Source organism: Malurus melanocephalus, unplaced genomic scaffold, assembly GCF_030028575.1.
Source record: "Malurus melanocephalus ecotype Western Australia unplaced genomic scaffold, MMel_1.1 scaffold_17, whole genome shotgun sequence".
Classification (NCBI taxonomy): domain Eukaryota; kingdom Metazoa; phylum Chordata; class Aves; order Passeriformes; family Maluridae; genus Malurus; species Malurus melanocephalus.
In genome coordinates, this window is record NW_026623249.1 from 3754545 (window position 1) to 3774488 (window position 19944).

The 19944-nt window shown below is 39.9% G+C and overlaps 1 protein-coding gene across 1 annotated transcript; it reads right to left on the bottom strand.

Moving 5' to 3' along the window:
* Positions 1 to 263: 263 nt before the first annotated feature.
* On the bottom strand, positions 264 to 18790 carry SLC25A17 (solute carrier family 25 member 17). The gene is made up of 9 exons (XM_057388886.1): positions 18647 to 18790; positions 14455 to 14515; positions 13402 to 13468; positions 9842 to 9993; positions 8692 to 8808; positions 7835 to 7980; positions 5916 to 6011; positions 2069 to 2151; positions 264 to 1607 (listed from the first exon to the last, which is right to left on the bottom strand). Exons 1-9 carry the CDS (start codon positions 18698 to 18700, stop codon positions 1460 to 1462), a joined length of 924 nt encoding a protein of 307 aa, XP_057244869.1. The 5' UTR covers positions 18701 to 18790; the 3' UTR covers positions 264 to 1459.
* Positions 18791 to 19944: the final 1154 nt, after the last annotated feature.

A 19944-nucleotide genomic window follows, 5' to 3' on the forward strand; every position in this document is an offset into this window, starting at 1 on the left:
AATGACAGCAGACTACACAGGGAATCTCATTTCAGTAGAAAGAGTATTTTCACTGAAATTTTCAGAATTATGATTCATTCTTTTCTAGTGGTGAGGTTTCCAGTCTTTCATTTTCATCCTTTAACAAAGTATAATTACAGCTCATTGCACCTTTTCATTCCTACTTGTCTATGTAAATCCTACTTGCTGAAAGTCAACCAGTATTGAATTAAGGGTATTTTTCTTGTATAGATACTCTCAAAAGAAGCAACTGATGTAAAGGCTTTTATTCAAAAGACATCATCTGAACTGTTTTACAATTTCATACTTAAAATTGTCTCAATTGAGACTCCAAAGACAGGTGCCATTTTGCAATTTTGTAATATATTTCCTGCAGCACTTAAGTATTCTCCCAGACATTTTAGTGTTAAAGTGACATGAAATTTTTCAATACTTCCAAGAGAAAACTGCTCTTCAGAACAATCCTACTGCCATCTTAACAATGGACAGAGCAGGATTAAGTTTGGATTTTATGGTCTAGGAATACTGACCAAAATTATCCAAAAAGAACATTAATATGCACATTAACTGGGACAACAGTTATGAGTTTTAGGCTTTATGTTGTAGGAATATCAGTGGAAAAGTAGACAAAGCACATTTTTGAGAGGGCATAGGACTTCTGAAATTTAGGGCAGTGCCCTGTCTGCACAAGAACATAGTCTGAATTCACATATTCTCACAAGAATGGGGTTACAAAACTTCATGTATTTCTGTGTATCAAGCCCACTTTCTTGAGGCAGCTTGAGGTACTCGCTTCAAAAAGCAAGAGGTTATGTTTCTCCTTCTAGCTAGTATCTGCATTCAAAATTTTCAAGATTCAGAATAGCTGGATTCAAGAAGACAGAATACCCATTCACTTGTAATATCCATTCCAGCAGTTCAGAGACCTCACCACCAGGTATTTTGGGCAACATCACATCCTGTGCCACAAACATACTTGAAAGTAAAGGAAAACCATACCAAAAATGTTATTCCTTATGAATTATTTTAATGAACCAAATATGAAGTGACAAATACAAGTCAAGGAAAATAACATAAAACTAGCCCCATCAGCTGCTGACAGAAGGTAAAAATACAGTAGTTGAGGATGATTTGAGGGCAAACAAGAGAGCATAGTAAGAGATAATTATTCTTGCCAAGAATATCAACCAAATCACACAATAGTTCAAATTTCATGTCAAATGCTTAAATAAGGTCTCTGGTTTGTTCCTTAACATAGTGAGTCCACAGAACAATAGGGAATGGGCTATCCCTGAATTTGTGGCAACAGGTCCTATAGAGCATATTCCAGATTTCTCCAAATACTGGAGATAAAGTTGGCTAAAAAGAGCAGAGAAAGTGAGGACCCTGTGTTACCCAGCCAGGTCTCAGAAATGGAATGTGTTTTCTAGACCCCATAATCTTTGGCATAGGTCCCTTTTCAATGTCTGCGTGAGTGCTTTAATCCCATGACTGTGAAGGTTGCAGCAGTCAGTTTCTCATACACTAGAAACATAAGAGCAGCAGTAAGGACTGTCTGCAGGAGCTTTGCTTCAAGGCCTTTGTAGAGTCCCACTAACCCAAAACGCCTAAGGAGGAGAAGAAAAACAAACAAGAAAACAAGTATGAATAGTTTTATCTAAGTCAATCAGTACCCTACAAAGAAGAATCAATATCACAAGTTAATAACAACATCAGGAATCTTAAACCCATTTTTGATCTCAAGCCAGCTATGTTTAATAAAATTTTAAAGAGAAAATTCTGCTGAAATTTAAGGTCTTTTGTGCAAGAAACATGCTTCTTTTCAATGTGAGAGGTGAAATGAACTGGTATCCTTACATATCCTCTTTGCCACTTACTATACAGACATTTAAGAGAATTTGGGTTTGTGGGCTTATTCTACAATATATTACAAAAACCAGGTTGACTCAAAAGTCAAGTTTAAGCAAGGCAAAAGGAAACAACATCCAGATCCAGCAACATTTTCAAAATATTAGTATAACTCAAGTCTTCTATATCATGATAGCAGACATAAAATTGGAAAGCTCACCTCACTCTCTGTTGAAGAAGGTAAAGAACATTTCTAAGACTGCCCAGTGTTCTGTTCTCTGGGTTCAACCTGTGGCGTCCAAACTGAAAAAAAGAAAGAGTATTTTGCTATATTATTTCCCCACTGTGCTTGGCAGAGTACACAATACATGCATGAAATCTGCAGAGCCTACCCTAAACCTTTTCAAACATTTTCCACATTATATGGCCTTCAGCAGAGAACTGAGGCCAAAACTCACACTGCAGGCATTAAAACAGTACATACTACTGTAATTTGTTTTGGTTTCAAGATGGATTCTAACCAAGGCCTTATTTCCTCTCTTTCAGTTGCTCTAGAGGAAGCAATTTTCAAGATCTCAAAAGCAAAATTTGCAGAGTCTTAGTAGGGATATGACATTCAAAGCAAATTCTTTCTGGCTTTCTCAGCTTTCTCTTCACAGAGATTCAGACGCTCACACATCTACAAATCATTACTACATTAAGACTGGATAGCTGAACACAAAATTTATCCACCGGCAATGGTCTTGAAGCAAATACTTATGTGTGAACTGCTGTGGAAGAATTCAAAATTGTTTGATCCATCTACCTGGCCTAAATAGTATTTCTCTTTTACTCATTGGATTTGCTTGTCCCCAAGCTAGTTTTCAGTAGGCATGACAGCTGCTGCTGTAGTTTTATACCTGAAGAGTTAAACTAGCAATTTCAGCAATTCCTTTTCTAGCATTCATTGATACTTCTATCTGATACAGATCGATTGGTCAGCAAGCTATAACTATGAATTATTAATATACAAGAGTTGGCACACCTGTGTGTGTAAAAGCACAGCCTAACAGCTTTTGAAGCCTGTATGAAGCTTCTGTGCTAAGAAAGGTGAACTTGAGCAACTGCATGTGGATTAGGTTTTTCCCAGAACTTGCTCAGGCAACTGCTACTTCTTAGGTGTAAGAAATTACCATTGACAGTAGATAAATGCTAAATGCTGATTTAGGCAGCTCAGAAATTTTAAGAAAATGTTAGGATGACACAGGTTCCTTTACTATGTTTCTTCATAAATTGGATGGAAACATAGCAGCAATAAATGCTAGTGAAAATCTCCATTTATTGGGTAAATATGCGCTCAAAGTCCACAATCTCCTCATCAGCAACTACTCATTTGATACTGATAAATCAATGTTAAGAATTATTGTCAAAGACTCAGACACACTCTCCAAAAAATTGCTAACTAGGTTCCAAGTTACAGGGTGAGTCACTGCCCAGATTACTCATAGGTTTCCCAACTACACCACAATTAGATGCTTCATTCTCCTCTTTTCTCCAGCACTGCACAATTTTTGTACTGCAAACACAGGCTCATCAAGACAGAAAAAACCCCACTAATTTTTCTTTAGGATGTTAACACTTAGTATTTACTACAGAAAATTTCCCAAGGGCATTCCCAAGATTTCCCACAGCATTCTTTATGACAGAGAAAAGAGACTTTAGTTTTAAATATAACTTTTTCATCTGGGATTACTGAGAACATTAACAGTATTGTTCTATCTCCAGAGGCAAATTTATCTGCTCTTTACTGATCCATATGCTAAAGAACAGTTTCACTGCACAATAATAACACCAGTGTCACATAGTTTATTGACTGAAAAGGAGAGAGACATACAAAATGGCAAGGCTGGAAGCTGCTACCACTGTCAATTACACAGCATAATGGCTCATTATATGACAGCAAGTAGAGACCTGAACCAAGGAGCAGAAAGCAAAGATGGGGAGACTTTATTACAAAGAACCCTAGTGACTTTCAAAAAAGAGTAAGTTTCTAAAGGTTTAAGGTCAAAAAGAAAAAACAAATAGTTCTGTACTTCTACTTTGAAGAGAGAACTTAGTTATGACACGCAAATTTATATGAATTAAATTGCGCTTGTATTAGTTTGTGTGTAAATCTGCTAAAATTGTTTCCAAAACACCTCTGCAACTATACATGTTGGTTTTTTTAACATGGAGTATATTAGTTCTGAAAATACTAAGCCTTTGCTCATAAAGGTTTTTTTAATGTCACTTAATATGAGGAACAAAAACATCAACTTGACCAATGCCAACTTCAGATTAGAAAACACATCACAAAGTAAAGCAAGTCTAAACTGGATGCACAGATGTTACACATGCATACTTCTGCTGTCCACAACAGATGTGTTCAGGGTTCCTGGCTATTCCTTCATAGAGCAAAGGGACTGAAGTCACCCCTAGTGAAAGCAAAACAACGGAGAGGCTCCTTGTGCTCTCCATCATCAAAGGGAGAGGATGGACTCCACTTTTTTTTAAATACTGTCATTAAGAGACAGAAGGATTTTGTTCAAAAACCTAAATGGAGACAGAGAAAATATGAAGCCACAAACTGTAACCAATTCTCTAGGAACCATGGAAAGGAATGAGGGCTGAAGTTGTTCTGTGGATGTAGCCCCATGACACCTGCACTGCTGAGTAATGCTCAGGCTAAAACAGAGCACTCTGTCAACTTGCCTTCCAGTTCTCCTTCACACCAGGTGAAAACACATCACAAATTGAAAACAGACCGATGTTGCAAATTATACAAACACTGCTACTTTTGCTTAAACGCTTTCCTGTATCTGCCACTCCAGTAATAGAAAACTATGTTATTAGGTTAGCTGCTGAAATGTATCCAGGCTGTTAAAATAGGATATAACAGGAAGGAAAGCACTAACTCAGCTGATCAAAATTTATGAAAATTTCAGAAAAGATGACTGCTGACAAAATTACACAGTAAATATATTCAAGTCCTCTTGCTTCGAAATATATCATCCTAACTATCCTTTTACAGGCTATGAAAAATCAAGATACATTTATTCCACTCTAATTAGAGAATTACAAATAATTACAAAATTTGCTTGAAAATTACTTTTTCCAGATGAACAATTAACAACAAAATTCCCCATTACAGAAGTCTGAAAAGTGATACCCTTAGCATGGAAGGTTTGTTTTCAATAATTCAACTAATTCTCCATATTTGTTCAATTTTTAGAATATATATAATGGCTTTACCATACAGGCAAATTAAGGTTTCTCCTTACTTAGGAAAATACATTTCATGTGGAAACACCTATTAATATTTAACTGTTACAAAAACATATTTTAAAGCATAGAAATTAAAGTACAATATGCTTATGCATGGCCATGTCTCCTTCTTCCCTCCTAACCCTCCTTTTGTCTTGTGTCAATATTACAACAATATTGGTACACACTCAGTGGAGCAGCATTATCCAGCATATATAAAGATTTCAAGGAAGAATAAGTGTGTTTCCATTACCACTACAATTAGCCTACATGGCCAGGGAAGTGGTTAAAGATATTATTTATGAGGGAGCTCAGCTTCCCCTGATGAATCACATTCTGGATACCAACAAGGTCAGACCATCATGTGAACAACAAAGCCTATGAATAGAACTTCTTTTTTTTATTATTAACACAGATCACCTGAAAACAGACTAATTTCAGAAAATTTAATCTTAACTTCCCACTTGACACATCTTCCATTTATATTCCAAGAAGTAAATGTACATTTTTGAACTGTCTAAAAGCAGTACAGTGCATCAGCTTCTGTGAGACACTGTATCAATATGTTATGCTGGCAATCCTACCAGCTACTTGAAACAAATGTGCACCAATATATCAAGCCTGATCAAAATCAAAGAGGAGGGACATTCTAATCAGTGACCTGCATTGGGCAAAATACCTCTCAAAATGATGGGTCCTTTAACACAAATCAAAACAAGCCATGTGAACAAGGCTTACATGGTAAGTCAGAGGCAGAGTTTCCCTAAAATGAAATTATTACTTACCCGCAGAATTGACTGTACTGTCTGCAGAGGATAAGTGAGAGTGGTGGCAACTGCTTTGGCTATTGCACCAATCACAAAAGCATCCAAAGACGTGAGCTGTTCAATAGATAAAGAACAGATGTATTTCCACATAATACCAAATCAACCAATTACCCATTTATATTTGGGGTTTCTGTACTGCTACCTGCTATCACATAGTATCTAAAGATCTTTCATGAAATCTCAGGGTCTTTTCACTTTAAAGGGCTGGGTATAGTTCAACTAACTTACTTTCCCACAACTTAAGTTTATGTGTAACTTCCATCTGTTTTTGCATTTCTCAGTATAAACAGACTACTAAAACATGGTTGATATAAGGCCATACAACTAGACCACTTTCAAGCACCAAGCATGGATGAAAGATAAGTATCATTTAAACATACCTTCAGTCAATAAGCATTTCAATTTTTGCAACAGTGAAACTAAAACGTCACATGATGCTTGTAGAAAGGTGACAGTGAAAGATTCCTTGAACATCACTCTGTCTTCCTGAGACATAATCACTACGCTCCTGGGCAGAATTTTAGTCACTCACCACATATTAGTTAGGAATCCCTATGGAAGCACACCCTCAGCACCAAAGCTCACACTGTCCCAGGATGCACCAAATACATTATTACAGCCCATTGTGGATTACAGTGAATCTCAGTCTATCAGTGTGAATTAATCACTGAACATAAGTACATGCCTATAGCAAAGCATGCTCAAAATACATTCTAAAATACATTCTAAAATACATTGGTTGCAATTCTAAAATACATTGGTTGCAATCACAAGTATGCTCACGCATGCACATCTTAAAAAGGGTCAAGCTGATACATTAAGACAATCAGCAAAAGCTCAGGTAGAAACAAAAATGTTGTCCGAAACAAAAATTACCATTGCTAGGTGAAAAAAAAGTATTTTCCCTCTTCACTGATCATGGACAAAGAAATGCCCTAATTTAAGGTGGAACTAAATAATTTAAAAGAAACACAAGAAATAAATATATAAATAAATATGTTATTAGCCAACAGGAAAACAACAATGCAGTCATTCAAAAAAATTTATTGTGGATAATGTAACCGAGCCGGTCCATCAGGAACAAATCGAGTGCTGCAGGTGCAGTATTAACTAAAGACAATAAAAAACACAAGCTTCATTGATGATGCAAAATCTCATGTAAAAATAATCTCACTGCCTTGAGGAAAAGCAAACATTCTGAAATCACAAATTATCAGCAAAGCACCACACCTTAAAGATAGGACATCATCTGAAAATGTAACCCAAATGCCCTTCAGTTTGCTGGAACATAAAAGGAATGTGAGTTCAGCTGGGATGCTATATCTGATATGGAGAAAAAAAAGAAAAAGGAAGAGGATGATAAAGAAGGGACAGAAAAGTGATTATAACCCTATTTAGAGATTCAGGAAAGTATGGTTGTAATGCTATGTTCAATTCTATCATTGTCCATCCTTGGAAAAATTATATTGAAAAATCGAGGTCTTCAAGAAAAAAAGTTATTTACAGCATAAAGGGTTAAAAGCAGACTTCAAAACAGTCTGTATATAAATACCTATAAAAGATATATTAGAATTTAAATCTCTACTTTAAATCTCTATTTCTACCTATGAACACAGCCAAACAAATGTGGACAAGAGGTGTAGCTTTATTTTTACAGGTAAAAGAATTCATTACAGGAATCTCTTCCCTAGGAACATGGAAGATTCCCACTTAATTTCATGACACTGGACCCTTTTTAGACACACTAATTCAAAAAAACACTCAAAAATACATGAACCAAAACCAAACCTAAATTCTGAATTTGTTCTAGTGATGCATATCAAACAACCTGTCTTGTAAAAGAGCATGTTCATCATCTGGCCTCAAAACATACTCACTTGCAGCTGTTTTTTCAAAAGCTTTCGTTTAAAGCCTTCATAAAACATGAATTGTATGGCAGGATTGAAGACCAGCAGCAAGGAAGGGAAAGTACCATTCCACAGAGCTAATACTCCTTCATCTCTTATTATCTGATGAAAGGCATCTGAGACAAAAGGTGCAGAAAGATATTAAAATTTTGAGTACAAAACACTAAACATAAAAGGTATGAGAAGTTACACTTAAAGTCTAATATTCAAAAGGTACAAAAATCCACTGCAGTCTTTTATGCAAGTATTTTCATCTTCCATTTTAATTCAGAAGTTAACATAAAGGTAGTGACAAAGGAAGTTCTTGCTTGCATAAACATTAACATAAACAAAACTTATCATCTGCACAGACAGCCCCCTCTTTTCTTTTTTCTTTCACAAGTGTGGCATCAACATTAAGGTCTTCCAAACCTTCTTCAAAATTGCAACAGTATTTATTTGGTTGGTTACTTTTAAAAAGAAGATGGCCTGCACATGTGAGTGATTGAGAGATTAAAGTGACTGAAGTTTAATTTTCAGACTGTCTGTCCAAACTCAGACTCCCAGCTACCACCTCACAGGGCTCACTACTGCTCCATTATCTGTATGATAACATATCTGCCCTTGCAAAAGGTATTTCGATTACAGGAGTGCACACTGTAAACTCCTAATTATCATCAGAAATAGCCAAGTCAGGTTTCCTGTAAAACTCAATGACTGCAAAGTGACAGGGTAGCACAGAGATTACAAGGTGAAATCACAGTTACAACAAACCAAAGTCTTCAAAGACGTTGATATATTTCATTTCATAAACTTCTCTTTGGTTGAAGACAACAAGAGGTACTTACCTATTATGCCTCTGTAATTGGTTGGTACAATGTCCTCATTTCTGAATTTTGCTCCTTGCAGCTTCAGGCGTGTGTTCACTACCCAGAGAGGGGTGGTCAAGAGTACATTCACTACCCCTAATACAAAACAGAGCAGAGAGAAACTCACCAAAAACCAGAAGATTTCAAATGTTTTTTTATCCCCCTTTCCCCTCCAATTCACATACTACTGAAATTTCTGGTAGGAAGATGGTAAAAAATCGGCACAGCATATGGGAAAAGTAAATGATAATTTGTACCTTAATTCCTGCTCCAAAATATAATTACATGGAATTTTACCACAGACATAGCAAACTTAAGAACTTCCTTCCTTATTTCCATCAGCTACTCAGCCAGTCCTTACACCTACACTGCAAGTACAAGAAACTATCAACTCCCTTCCCCACCCCCCCCCCAAAAAAAACCAAAAACCAGAGGCCTTTCTTACAGGCCTTTCTTACAGGCCTTTATTTTTAAATCAGCTTATTTCTATGCATTAGCATGAACAATTGCCCCTGAAGAATATTACTGGCAAACACAAGGCCCACAGTGGTAACTTTCCACACTGGATTTGCTAGTAAAGTCACTAATGTTATCATCCCTTCAAAGAAGGTACARCAGCATCCACATAAGAGGATGGATTAAAAAAGAACATATGGTCCCAATGGACCTGCATATATCTAGGAACTTCCTGTCACTTTCAGGTGACAACCCAAAACCAACTCTGACACCCAAATGCTTACATTAAAATTTCTTTCTTACTGCAATTGAAATTATTTCAAAATTGGCATGTATCTTTTCCTCTGAAAAAAACCCAGCTATCAGCTCTCCTTGCCACTTGTCTTCAGCACCTAAGTKATGATGCTTAGATACCTGCTAAGCACCACACCAGACACAAATATCATACTAAGCCACAAGAGCATTGTGTTTTGTGCCAGAATTCACAGTATCACTTTATGCATCTCATTAGGAGGTGGGTAGGACACAGAGGAGCAATAGGAAAGAAGTAGGTCTGCATACAGTGGGAAGTGTAAGGACTCAGTGTAACCTCCAGAGGACTTCATAAAGAAAATCATTACATAGAATATACCAAAAATACATTTTTGACAAAAAGGAGATTTTTAAGTATTACCTGCAACTACCCCAAGAACCAAGTCTTTTCCAGTGGTTGAATGCTGACCTTTGACCCAGAGGGTTTTAAGACTATTAAATGTATAAAAATAAACAAAATTGGAGCAGCAAAGGCTGGAGATAACAGGGAACCATCCTCGATACGGTGCCAACCTAATGGAGAGCAAAAAGTCATAGTAAGGATCAACAGAGTATTTATGTGATCTGGCTGATTTTATATATTGCTGGAGAATACCAGAGATACAATGCTGTATACTACGCAAAGTACTAACTAGATAGATCTTTATTAACAGTGGTAATAAACCATACTTAACTCCTGAGTAAGGGAAAAATTATCTGGATTCTCACACACAATTTAAACATTGAAGACTAGTTACAAAAATTAATATACTCCATCAAGGAGAGTTTTGCAAAGGATGCAACCTGGGCCATAAGATACACAGGTGGAAAGAATTTTTAACAAATGTCTTACAGTAAAATCTAGGGCAGATCAGTCAGCTAAGTGAGAAAAAGACATTACCTAGTTAAATTTGACTAGATTAACCACAGATAAAAAAGTGAGTATCATCTAAATCTGTCTTGATTTAGGAATGATTTTGTAACAGCTGACTAACAAAGCTCCCTTCTCTGACAGGCCTGATGAACCTGTAAAACAGGGACACCTCAACAGCTGTCCTACATTCCCAACATGTTCTACAATACATCCAAAAACAGATAATGATACACACCTTCAATGGAGTTGCACCAGAACAGGGAGAGAGCAGGTATCATGTTAAAAGCATAAAAAAACTCCCCAACAGCTGTAATTATGGAGGCTCTTTAGTATTTGTTAAAATACCAGGAGTACATAGAATTTAAGGCTCTCCAATAAGACTGTAAAAGATGCAAGGCTGGTAAACACAGCATCTGATTTTTCTTAAAAATACAAATGCTACTTTTTTGTCTCAAATCCATCAAGTGCTTCTCCCTCCCATATAGCTGGGAACACATATTATTATTAAGACTGTTTCTGAAGTTACAGGCTTAGCTAACCATACAGTTACAAATTAACTGACAATGCAGTTATTCATAAGCCAAATTAAAACAATTCTTGTGTTACCTATCTCTTCTGTGCTGGAGAAGAAAGGGAGAAACATTCTCTAGGAATCATGTCCTCTAACTGAGAGTGTTATTTTGGGTTTGCTTGATTTATACAGAACAACTTCTGACGTTTTTCAAATGAAACATCTTGCAGCACAAAACATGAAACTAAAACAAAACCCATGAGTTTATTTTAACAACTTAAATTGTCAGGAGTAGCACCCATAATTCACTGCAACCTTGAGAAAAACTTGGTGTACACCAGTGAACACCTTTCAGATCACCTGCAAAAGGATGGAAGTGCAGGGCAAAAAAGCAAACTTATGTGATAAACTTCTACAGGAAGTCCTTTAACAAAACCTATTTGCTTTATCTAGACAACCAAGCAGTCTACAAAGGTATGATAATGAGACAAGACTCGACAAGCTGATGTGAACAAAATGTTTATGATCTCATATCACATCTCAAATTTGTTGCTGTTTTGGCTTTTTTTGTTACTTCAAATGCATCTCTAAAATTAGTACCATTGCCTAGCCAGGCCTTCCCATACCTTTGGAAGAAGCAATGTTTCTCTCTTGCCAGGGTTACTGATTTTTCTGTTTCACAGGAAAAGTAGGATGACCCCTTTTGCAGTCTTTCCACCTGTGTTGGTTTTGCTTGGCCCAGTTTTTGGTAGCAGGAGGGCCACAAAGATGGATCTTTGAGAAGTTTCTGGAAGCTTCCACCATGTCCAGCAGAGCCAATCTCTGATTGCTCTGAAGATTATGGACATGCTGCTGGCCAAGCCTGGGCCAGTTAGAGAGGTTGGTTACATATTTAAGAAGAAATCAAAACAAAAGGGGCACAGAGTTTTCTCCTAGCCAGAGAAGGAGGAGGTGAGAACATGTGAAGAACAGCATGGACACACCAAGGTCCATGGAGAAGGAGGGGGAGGAGGTGCTCCAGGCACCTGAGCTGAAATTCCTCTGCAGGCTGTGGTGAAGACCATGGTGGAGCAGCTGTGCCCCTGCAGCTCATGCAGTTCACGAGGGATGCAGAGATCCACTCACAGCCCATGGTGAGGTGCCCATGCCAGAGTGGGAGGATGCCTGGAGCAGACTGTGGTCCCATGGGAGTCCCAGTGGAGAGGGAGGGTCCCTGCTTCCAGGCTGGAAGAGCCTGTCCATGGAGGACTGCACCCCATGGATGACTGACCCACACTGCGGCAGTTTTGGGACAACTGCACTTGTGAGATGAACCCACGCTGGAGGAGTTCGTGGAGAACTGTCTCCCATGGGAGGGACCCCACAGCACAGCAGGGAGGACTCCTTTCCCTAAGCAGTGAAAGAAKATCCCAGGAACAAACTGATGAAAACCCCCTTGCCCTGTCTCCCTGTGCTATTGGTGGGAAGGAGGGAGGGGTTGGGGGAAGAAAGAGTGTCTTTAAGGGTTTATTTTTACTTCTCCTTATCCTCCTCTGTCTCTGTTAGCAATAAATTCACTTTGCAACTCCAAATTGAACCTGTTTTGCCCTTGGAGTGTTTTCTCCTAGTTCTTTATCTAGACTCATGACCCTTTGTTAAGTTTTTTTTTTTCCTCTCTTCTGTTCAGCTGTGGCAGGGGAGGGCAACAGAGCAGCTGTTGTGGGTACCTGGCATTTGGCCAGCATTAAAACCATGATACCACTTCAGTTAACTTCTTCATTTCTCTTTGTTGCCTTTTTCTTTTGCCTTTTAAATTGAATTTTACTTACCACCCTCCCATGACAGAGGTAATGCGAGAATGTGAACAAGAGATCAGCTGGCAAAGTCATGCATACAACTGCCCAAGTTCAAAGGTGGCACAGATCATTATGGCCCAAGTTAAACTTTTGTCAGCTTTAATGTTCTGGAAGCTCTAGTCTACTTAGGAGTTCCAGGGATTCAGTCAGGAAAATACTTCTAACAAGGACAGGCACACAACTGTTTTTCCCAGCCAGCTCAGACTATGACAAATATTAAAGCACAGCACTACTGAAAGGTAACTGCTTTTAGATAGGTCTTGAATCCCATCAGCATAAAGTGTCATGTGTTGTTTACTTCTATATACTTAGGAGGAGGAAAAAACCTTCCAATCGGGAAACATGTCTCAATTCTCCTCTTAAAAGTGGCTTAGTTGTCCGGGAGTTTCATCTTGGTTAGAGAAAATTGACACACCCAAGAATCCAGGCAGACAAAGCTGGTTGATCAGGTATATGAAGGAACATTTGCATTTCTGAGGAGGCACAGCTACCTCACTAATGAAGGCACAGTTACATCACTGAACAGATCAATTGCATAAGGTGCTCAAGAAAGTTAATCTTAGCTAAAGATGAACACATAAGATTATGCAAGTCATATCACACTTGTGTGGAGACATTTCTGTGCACACAGATTCAGGCTAAATGTTCACTTTAAAAGCATATTCAAATTAGTTTTGGAGCTTGCCTACAGGAAGACAAGCAGAAAATTAGTATCTACTCACAGGCCTTCTTCTTTGATTATTTCCAAAAGGACTGCCGGTGTTGTCTTTGATTTCCGCTTCTCATCAACTGGAAAACAGAAGAGTCAAACTTCTGATTCAAATTTTTAGCACTCTTTTTCAAGTCCTTATGCTTGCAATTCTGAACACAAGCACGTTTCTTCTTCCTTATAAAGGAAAGAAATTCCCTATTTCTCCTTATTTTCATTTGCAAGGTAAGACCACTTCCTTGTTTTATTCTTCCCCAGACTAGAAGGTTCTATTGTGCYCCAGAGTATCTGTAACTACCAGTTCCTAATAGTTGTGACATGAACTGAAGGTAGGTTCCTCTTCAGTGGAGGACTAGAATCGGGCCTGCCTAATTGTTCTCAAAATAATTCCCTGGATACCAGACTAGCACCAGTAGCAGAGCAATCTCCTACAGCTCATCTGCAAATAGCTACGCCTTAGCAAAACAGTCTCTTCCTGCATTGAAAGCTGGTCATTTCTCAACCACATACTTCTGATGACCTGGCTGATGATTTCCCTCCAGTTCTTAATAGAGCTCCAATCAGAGCACTAAAATGCTTGGTGATTCTGCGACTTTTGATTAGAAGACAGAGTGTTAGGACAACAGCTTATACCCAGATGGATTTTTGTAAATATTGGATATTCTTAATGCCAGTTCTAACCCTCACTTCTCCCTTTAAACCATCCTAAGGAATAATTCTAGACTTGCTTTTCATGATAATGCCTGTGCATTTTGAGTGTTCTCAGCAGTCAAACACAACAACATGCAAATATAATCCTGTGCAATCTCACATCTCTGTTTTTCTCTTCAGTCTTAGATAGTAATTTAAAAGCTTTGTATGACCACAAATCAACAGCCTTTTCAGCTAATTAAAGGGTCACCCAACTTTCAAAAGGAAGAAGTACCTTCAATTGGAAAAATGGTGTTAGTGTTGGGTAAGGTTCCTGTTTGTGTAAAACACACCCCCCTACAACCACCCTTACAAGTGCCCAGGCCAAGATGAACAGAAATGCCATTGTACAAAGAAACTAGATTTTGACACTTACCCTGAAGTCTAAGCCTAGCTGTATCCAAAGGAAAAAATACAGTCATTGCAGTCATACTGCCCTGAAAAACAAAATAAACTGGCTATACAGTGTGTCAGTTGCTTATACAGTGCCTGCTAGACTCTTTGCAGCTCTTCACTTCTCACCCCAAAACAAGTCTGCTGAACAAGTTTAAAAAGGGGATAATCTCCACATATAAAAATGCATTTTTGGTCCCATACTTACAAATGAGGGTTGTTTTTTGCTTGTTTTTTTTTTTCTTGCATTAGATCAAGCTAAAATTAAAACCATTAAATTTTTTTGCCAAAAGAGAAAGTTTTTGAAATCTGAGAGTTGATCTAGTGGGCATCCGAAGACAAACATATTGCACTTTCTCTGCCTCCCATTAGCCTCAACACCTAATTTCTATCTTAAAAACAAACACAAAAAAAGACTGACACAAGGTACAAAAACTTCCTTTTGACATAAGAAAACAGTRACCAAACAAAAACTTCTATTCATTAAAGAGCTGGTAGTACATTTTTCCAGGACTTACTCTAGCTTTGTGCTAAATTCCAGTTTTGGCAATAAAGATCTGCCTACCAAGACACCTCCAGTGGCACAAATTACATATGATGATCCAGATGTCACCAGATTCACATCTTGTGAATACGATGGCCTCTTCACTTCCTGTGTGAACCAACCATTAAAGCCCCTAAATGGAAAAAGTATCCGACACCATCCTTTACAAAAGGGTTAAATACGTATTTGCAAATGCCCTTATCTTCCATACAAGCAGCCATTCCCTCTCTCTCACCTTCATTGCCATCACTCACCTTCTTCATTTTTTAATACTCTAACAATAACACTGTACAGCTTTTGGAAAAGAGATCTAACAAAAAAAAAGGCCCTGGCTTGGTGTAAACCTGTTTTCCATGCATCAGGTGGCTGCTAAAGCTGTGGCACCTCTTCCATTAGCAGCTGTGCAAACTTTTTAAATGGTGGGAAGTTCTGGGATACCACAAGTCACTCAATGCTGTGTTTGAAGTACAATGCCCACTGTGACTTCGTGACTTGAGCTCCTCTAGAGATGTCTTATGCCATATGTTTAAGTGAACTTTGCTTCTGGAAATACTCCAGCTCCTGAGAAGGCTGCTTGGACCTATCTCTACAACCAGCAGCAGAGGATTACTTTTCCAGTGGTGTTTCCAACACTAAACCAACTCTGGTCTGAAGTCTTAACCCGATTTAAGTCTCTCCAGTTTTCATAACAGCAGGAAGCCTATGAAAGGACAGACTTGGCCACAACTGCCTGGTTATTTTAACCCGTTTAGTTAGGGCTCCTGCAAAAACAGTTGGTTCTGCTCTCCCATGTACTTGTCCTGTCTGCTCATTCTCGGTACCTACCATATACCCAGCTGGACGGCAAGAAGGATTAATGAACAGATCTGGATGAAAATTTATAAAAAATATATCTCAGTTAGAAGGTCAGTATCAGCACAAAAAAGTGCCAGAAAGAGCTGTAATACACCTCCTAATGAGAGCTGCATTACTGCAATTTTGAAGACAGCCTCAAAAAGCAGTTATGCCTACACACAGAACAAGACTGCACTGTCACTACAACTCCCAGCCTTCCTCTGCTCAATTTATCCTACTTGCATCCTCCCAAAGTGGGATTTATCGTGGATCCTACTCTCAATGCAATGAACCGTATGGCAGCAACACACACACATACACTTGCACTCAAAATTAGAAAATGGAAAGGAGGAGACAGTTGGGCTAATGTCACACAGGACAAATGGGTGGGCACAAGACACAGAATAGTCTTTTTCAGTTGTAGGGGACCTGCAATGATCACCTAGTCCTGCTGCCCCCTGCTTCAGGGCAGACCAAAAGCCAAAGCACATTTTGAAGTGCATTTTTCAAATGCCTCTTAGACACTGACAGGCTTTGGGCATTGACCATCTCTCTAAGGAGTCTGTTCCAGTGTTTGAGTGTCAAACCGGCTTAAAATGTATATGAAACTATAGATCAAGAGAATGTCATTACTAAGTAACAAAACACTGCACATAAAAAAACAATTTGTTCCTTCTCTCTTCTGCTGCTAAATTGAGGGAAACAGAAAAGCCAAATTACATTTCTCCTGGGTTTACAAATGGAACACCTTAACTACATAATGAGGAGGAGCCCAGAAGCATATGGCGGAGACAGGATGTCATGCCTAGAAGGAAGGGAAAGAGGGATGAGCAGGACCTGTCCTTTCTTCAACAACAAAAGCCATTGAAGTGGATTCAGATTCCTTGCTGAATTGCACTTGAGACCAGAGGTAAAGTAAGTTATACTACTGAGTGCAAGAACAGATGCTGCCATGTTTTACCCTGCACTGCTGGAAGGGTGAGGCTTTGCTGTCAGCATTCCCACCACCTCCCTGTCAGCATTTGGATCGCAGTAGTTTRCCAAGTCAAGTCACATTACCACTGAATAATCACAGGGACAGGTACAGACTGGTTCATGCAATCTCAGGCTCTTGGTCAACGGTATTGGCACCCCTGCCTCCTCCAATCTGGCAGCATAACTTTCTGGGCACCTACACAATGATGCAGACACAGAAACTAATCCAGCTGAAAAATAACTTTTTCCAGTCACATCAGTTCATTGACCAGTCACAGCACTGGATAAACAATTGTGCAGTAGCCAAGAGGTGGCTAGAACAAATGGCCTGAGATGACTGCTCCCAAGATGACACATGCAGGACCACAGCCTGAGGCTTGCTTTATAAAAAATAGTAATAACAAAAAATTCAAATACTCTTTTTCAGCCAACAAAACAGCCTGACTATAATACTCCTATAAAATCCTCACCCCTATAGCTTCTGCAACAGGAAGGTTACGTTTTAGCTACATGCAGAATTAAAGAATTCAGTATATTAGAATACAAATAAAATTATCATGTTGTGGTCTGACATGTGCTTCTGACACATTACCTCAACACAGTTCTGGGTTTATGGGTGGATTTATAAGTTTGGTTCATACCACAAACTTTGCCCAGGATCACAACCTGATCACAGAGATCTGTATTTGAAGTGAGAAGTTAACAGCAAGGTCTAGAAAGTATTACTGACTTTTGTATAAGCCAGCAAAAGGAGAATGGGTTGCATTTCAACAACGAGATCATTTGAGAGAGTTCCACTTTTTGAAAGCACAAGCAAAATCCCCACTGTCTTTGATGTTTAAATAAGCAGATTTAAAACAACTTAAAGGGCAGACAAAAATCTTGTGTTTATTTATAACAAAAGCAAAACATTCCTTAATGGTTTTTTTGCCTGTTAGAATCAGCCTTTATCAGAGGCTTAATAAGACTGAATTGTCATGTTTGGAAGGGACCTCTGGAGATCACCCTGTCCAATACCCCTGCCAAAGAAGTGTCACCTAGAGCAGGTGACATAGGAATGCATCCAGGTGGGTTTTAAGTGTCTCCAGAGAGGGAGACTCCATGACCTCCCTAGGCAGCCTGTCCCAGTCTTTATTGTTCAGTCATATTTAAGACTTTCATCCTACAGGAGACGTGAAGAGCTCTTTCTATCCAACAGTTTGCCCAATCCAACGTGCTATATGTGCTAAAATGCTTTATCTGTTGGAAGTAGAAAGCTGATTTGCAACATAGAGCTAGCACTCTGGAAAGAAAAAATCAAGGACTGTGCATATTAGGAAATCTACTTAAATGCGACTTTTTAATTTACAAGCGTCATATGAAAAATCAAATTCAACAACCGATACAAACCTCCTCTGGCTGCACTGCGCCCCCTTTACATTTTGATTAACACCTATGTGCTACCTCACCCTTCCCAACTTCTAAGTACTTATGAGACCGTGGCAGGAGGACGATGCTTGGTACAGCTCTCGGATCACACAGCTAAGGTGCTGCCCCTCTGCCTAAGCTTCTGGGAAGGTTAGATTTTCACCGCTGAAGTGATGCCCAGTTCCCGGCTTTCGGAGGGGCACGCCTGCAGCTTTCCCTGGCTCAGGGGAGGCTCCGGCGGCTMAGGCCCACAGCTGGCCTCCAGATTCCCCAAGTCCCGCGCCGGTTCCCCGGCGAAAAAAAGGCCAAAAGAAGGCTGCCGGCGGCCCGCGCCCCGCGCCCCCCGCCAGGCCGGTACGGCCGCTCCRCCCGCTGGGCCCTCAGCCCCGCGCCCGGCGCCGGCCCGCTCGCTCACCACGGCCCCGGACACGGCGTGCACCAGGCTCTCGTACGAGGCAACGGACGACATCGCGACGGCTCTCGGGGAGCGCGGCGGCTGCGGCTGCGCCTGCTCCGCCACCCGGCCCGGCGGCCCCGCGGCCCCGGCCAGCTCTGAGCGAGCGAGCGCCGCCCCCGCGCCCGCCATGGCACCCGCCCTGTCACGTGCGCCAGCGGCCCCGCCCCGCACGCGCTCCGGGCCGGGGGGAGCCGGCGGAGGCGCTCGGAATCTTTCGTGAGGCTTTTCGGAAAAATATAGAATTAGGGTATCCGGGAAATGCGTTGTTGTTCCTTCCTTTGTAACTACAATAGCGCCTTTTCTCTCCACCAGCAGCTTCGCTTCTCACCGAGAAGAGGCGGTTCACTGAGAAGGAACCTCATCAGTGGCTGTCACCATCTGAATGGAGGGTGGTAAGAGGATGGTGCCGGGCTCTGCTCTGTGGTGCCAAGCAATAGGACAAGAGGCAGGGGGCAGAAACTAATGCACAGGAAGTTGCACCTGAACAAGAGAAAGAACTTCTTTACTGTGCAGTGAGACACTGAACAGGTTGCCCAGAGAGATTGTGAAGTCTCCCTCACTGGAGATATTCAGGAACCCTCTGGACACAATGCTGTGCCATATTTAATAGCAATACTGACTTTTTTTTTTTTTTTTTTTTTTTTAGCAATTCCACTAGAGAATCACCGAACAGCCTGGGTTGAAAAGGACCCAGAAGGATCATCATGTGCTCTGGAATGACCCTGTTCCAACAGGAAGGTTGGATTACATGACCCACTGTGGTCCTTTCTTAACATGACCCTTTTTGTGATTCTGTGGTTCCCTTTCCCAAACATTTAACATAAGCATTTAATTACAAGGAGTAAGCAATACTAAACTTCCCATTCTGATTCTGCTCTTTGCTAACTACAGTCCCTTCTACCTACCTAAAGTCTGGTATCTTTAAAGTAACATATTTTTCAAGACAGTGATTTCCTCTTATTCCATGTGGACCAATCGAGTCTGATGGATTTGCAAGCATAAGGGGATGCTTAGCCTGGAGAAAAGGAAGCTTGGGTGGGACTTAGTGCACTACAAGTTAAAGGAGATTGTAGCAAGGTGGGGGTCAGCCTCTTCTCCCAAATAACAAGTTACAGGAAAAGAGAAAACAGCCTCGAGTTGCTCCAGGGGAGGTTTATATTGAATCTTGGGAAAAATTTCTTCARTGAAGAGGTTGCCCAGTATTGAAACACACGGTCCAGGGAAGTGGCTGAGTCACTATCCCTGGAGGTGTTTAC

Excerpts from the sequence above, each read along its gene's own strand:
- SLC25A17 (XM_057388886.1), bottom strand. The coding sequence starts at position 18,700 with ATGTCGTCCGTTGCCTCGTACGAGAGCCTGGTGCACGCCGTGTCCGGG. Across the intron at positions 14,516-18,646 it reads ACGCCGTGTCCGGGGCCGTG|GGCAGTATGACTGCAATGAC; the intron begins GTGAGCGAGCGG and ends TTTGTTTTTCAG. Across the intron at positions 7,981-8,691 it reads CAATTACAGAGGCATAATAG|ATGCCTTTCATCAGATAATA; the intron begins GTAAGTACCTCT and ends CTTTTGTCTCAG.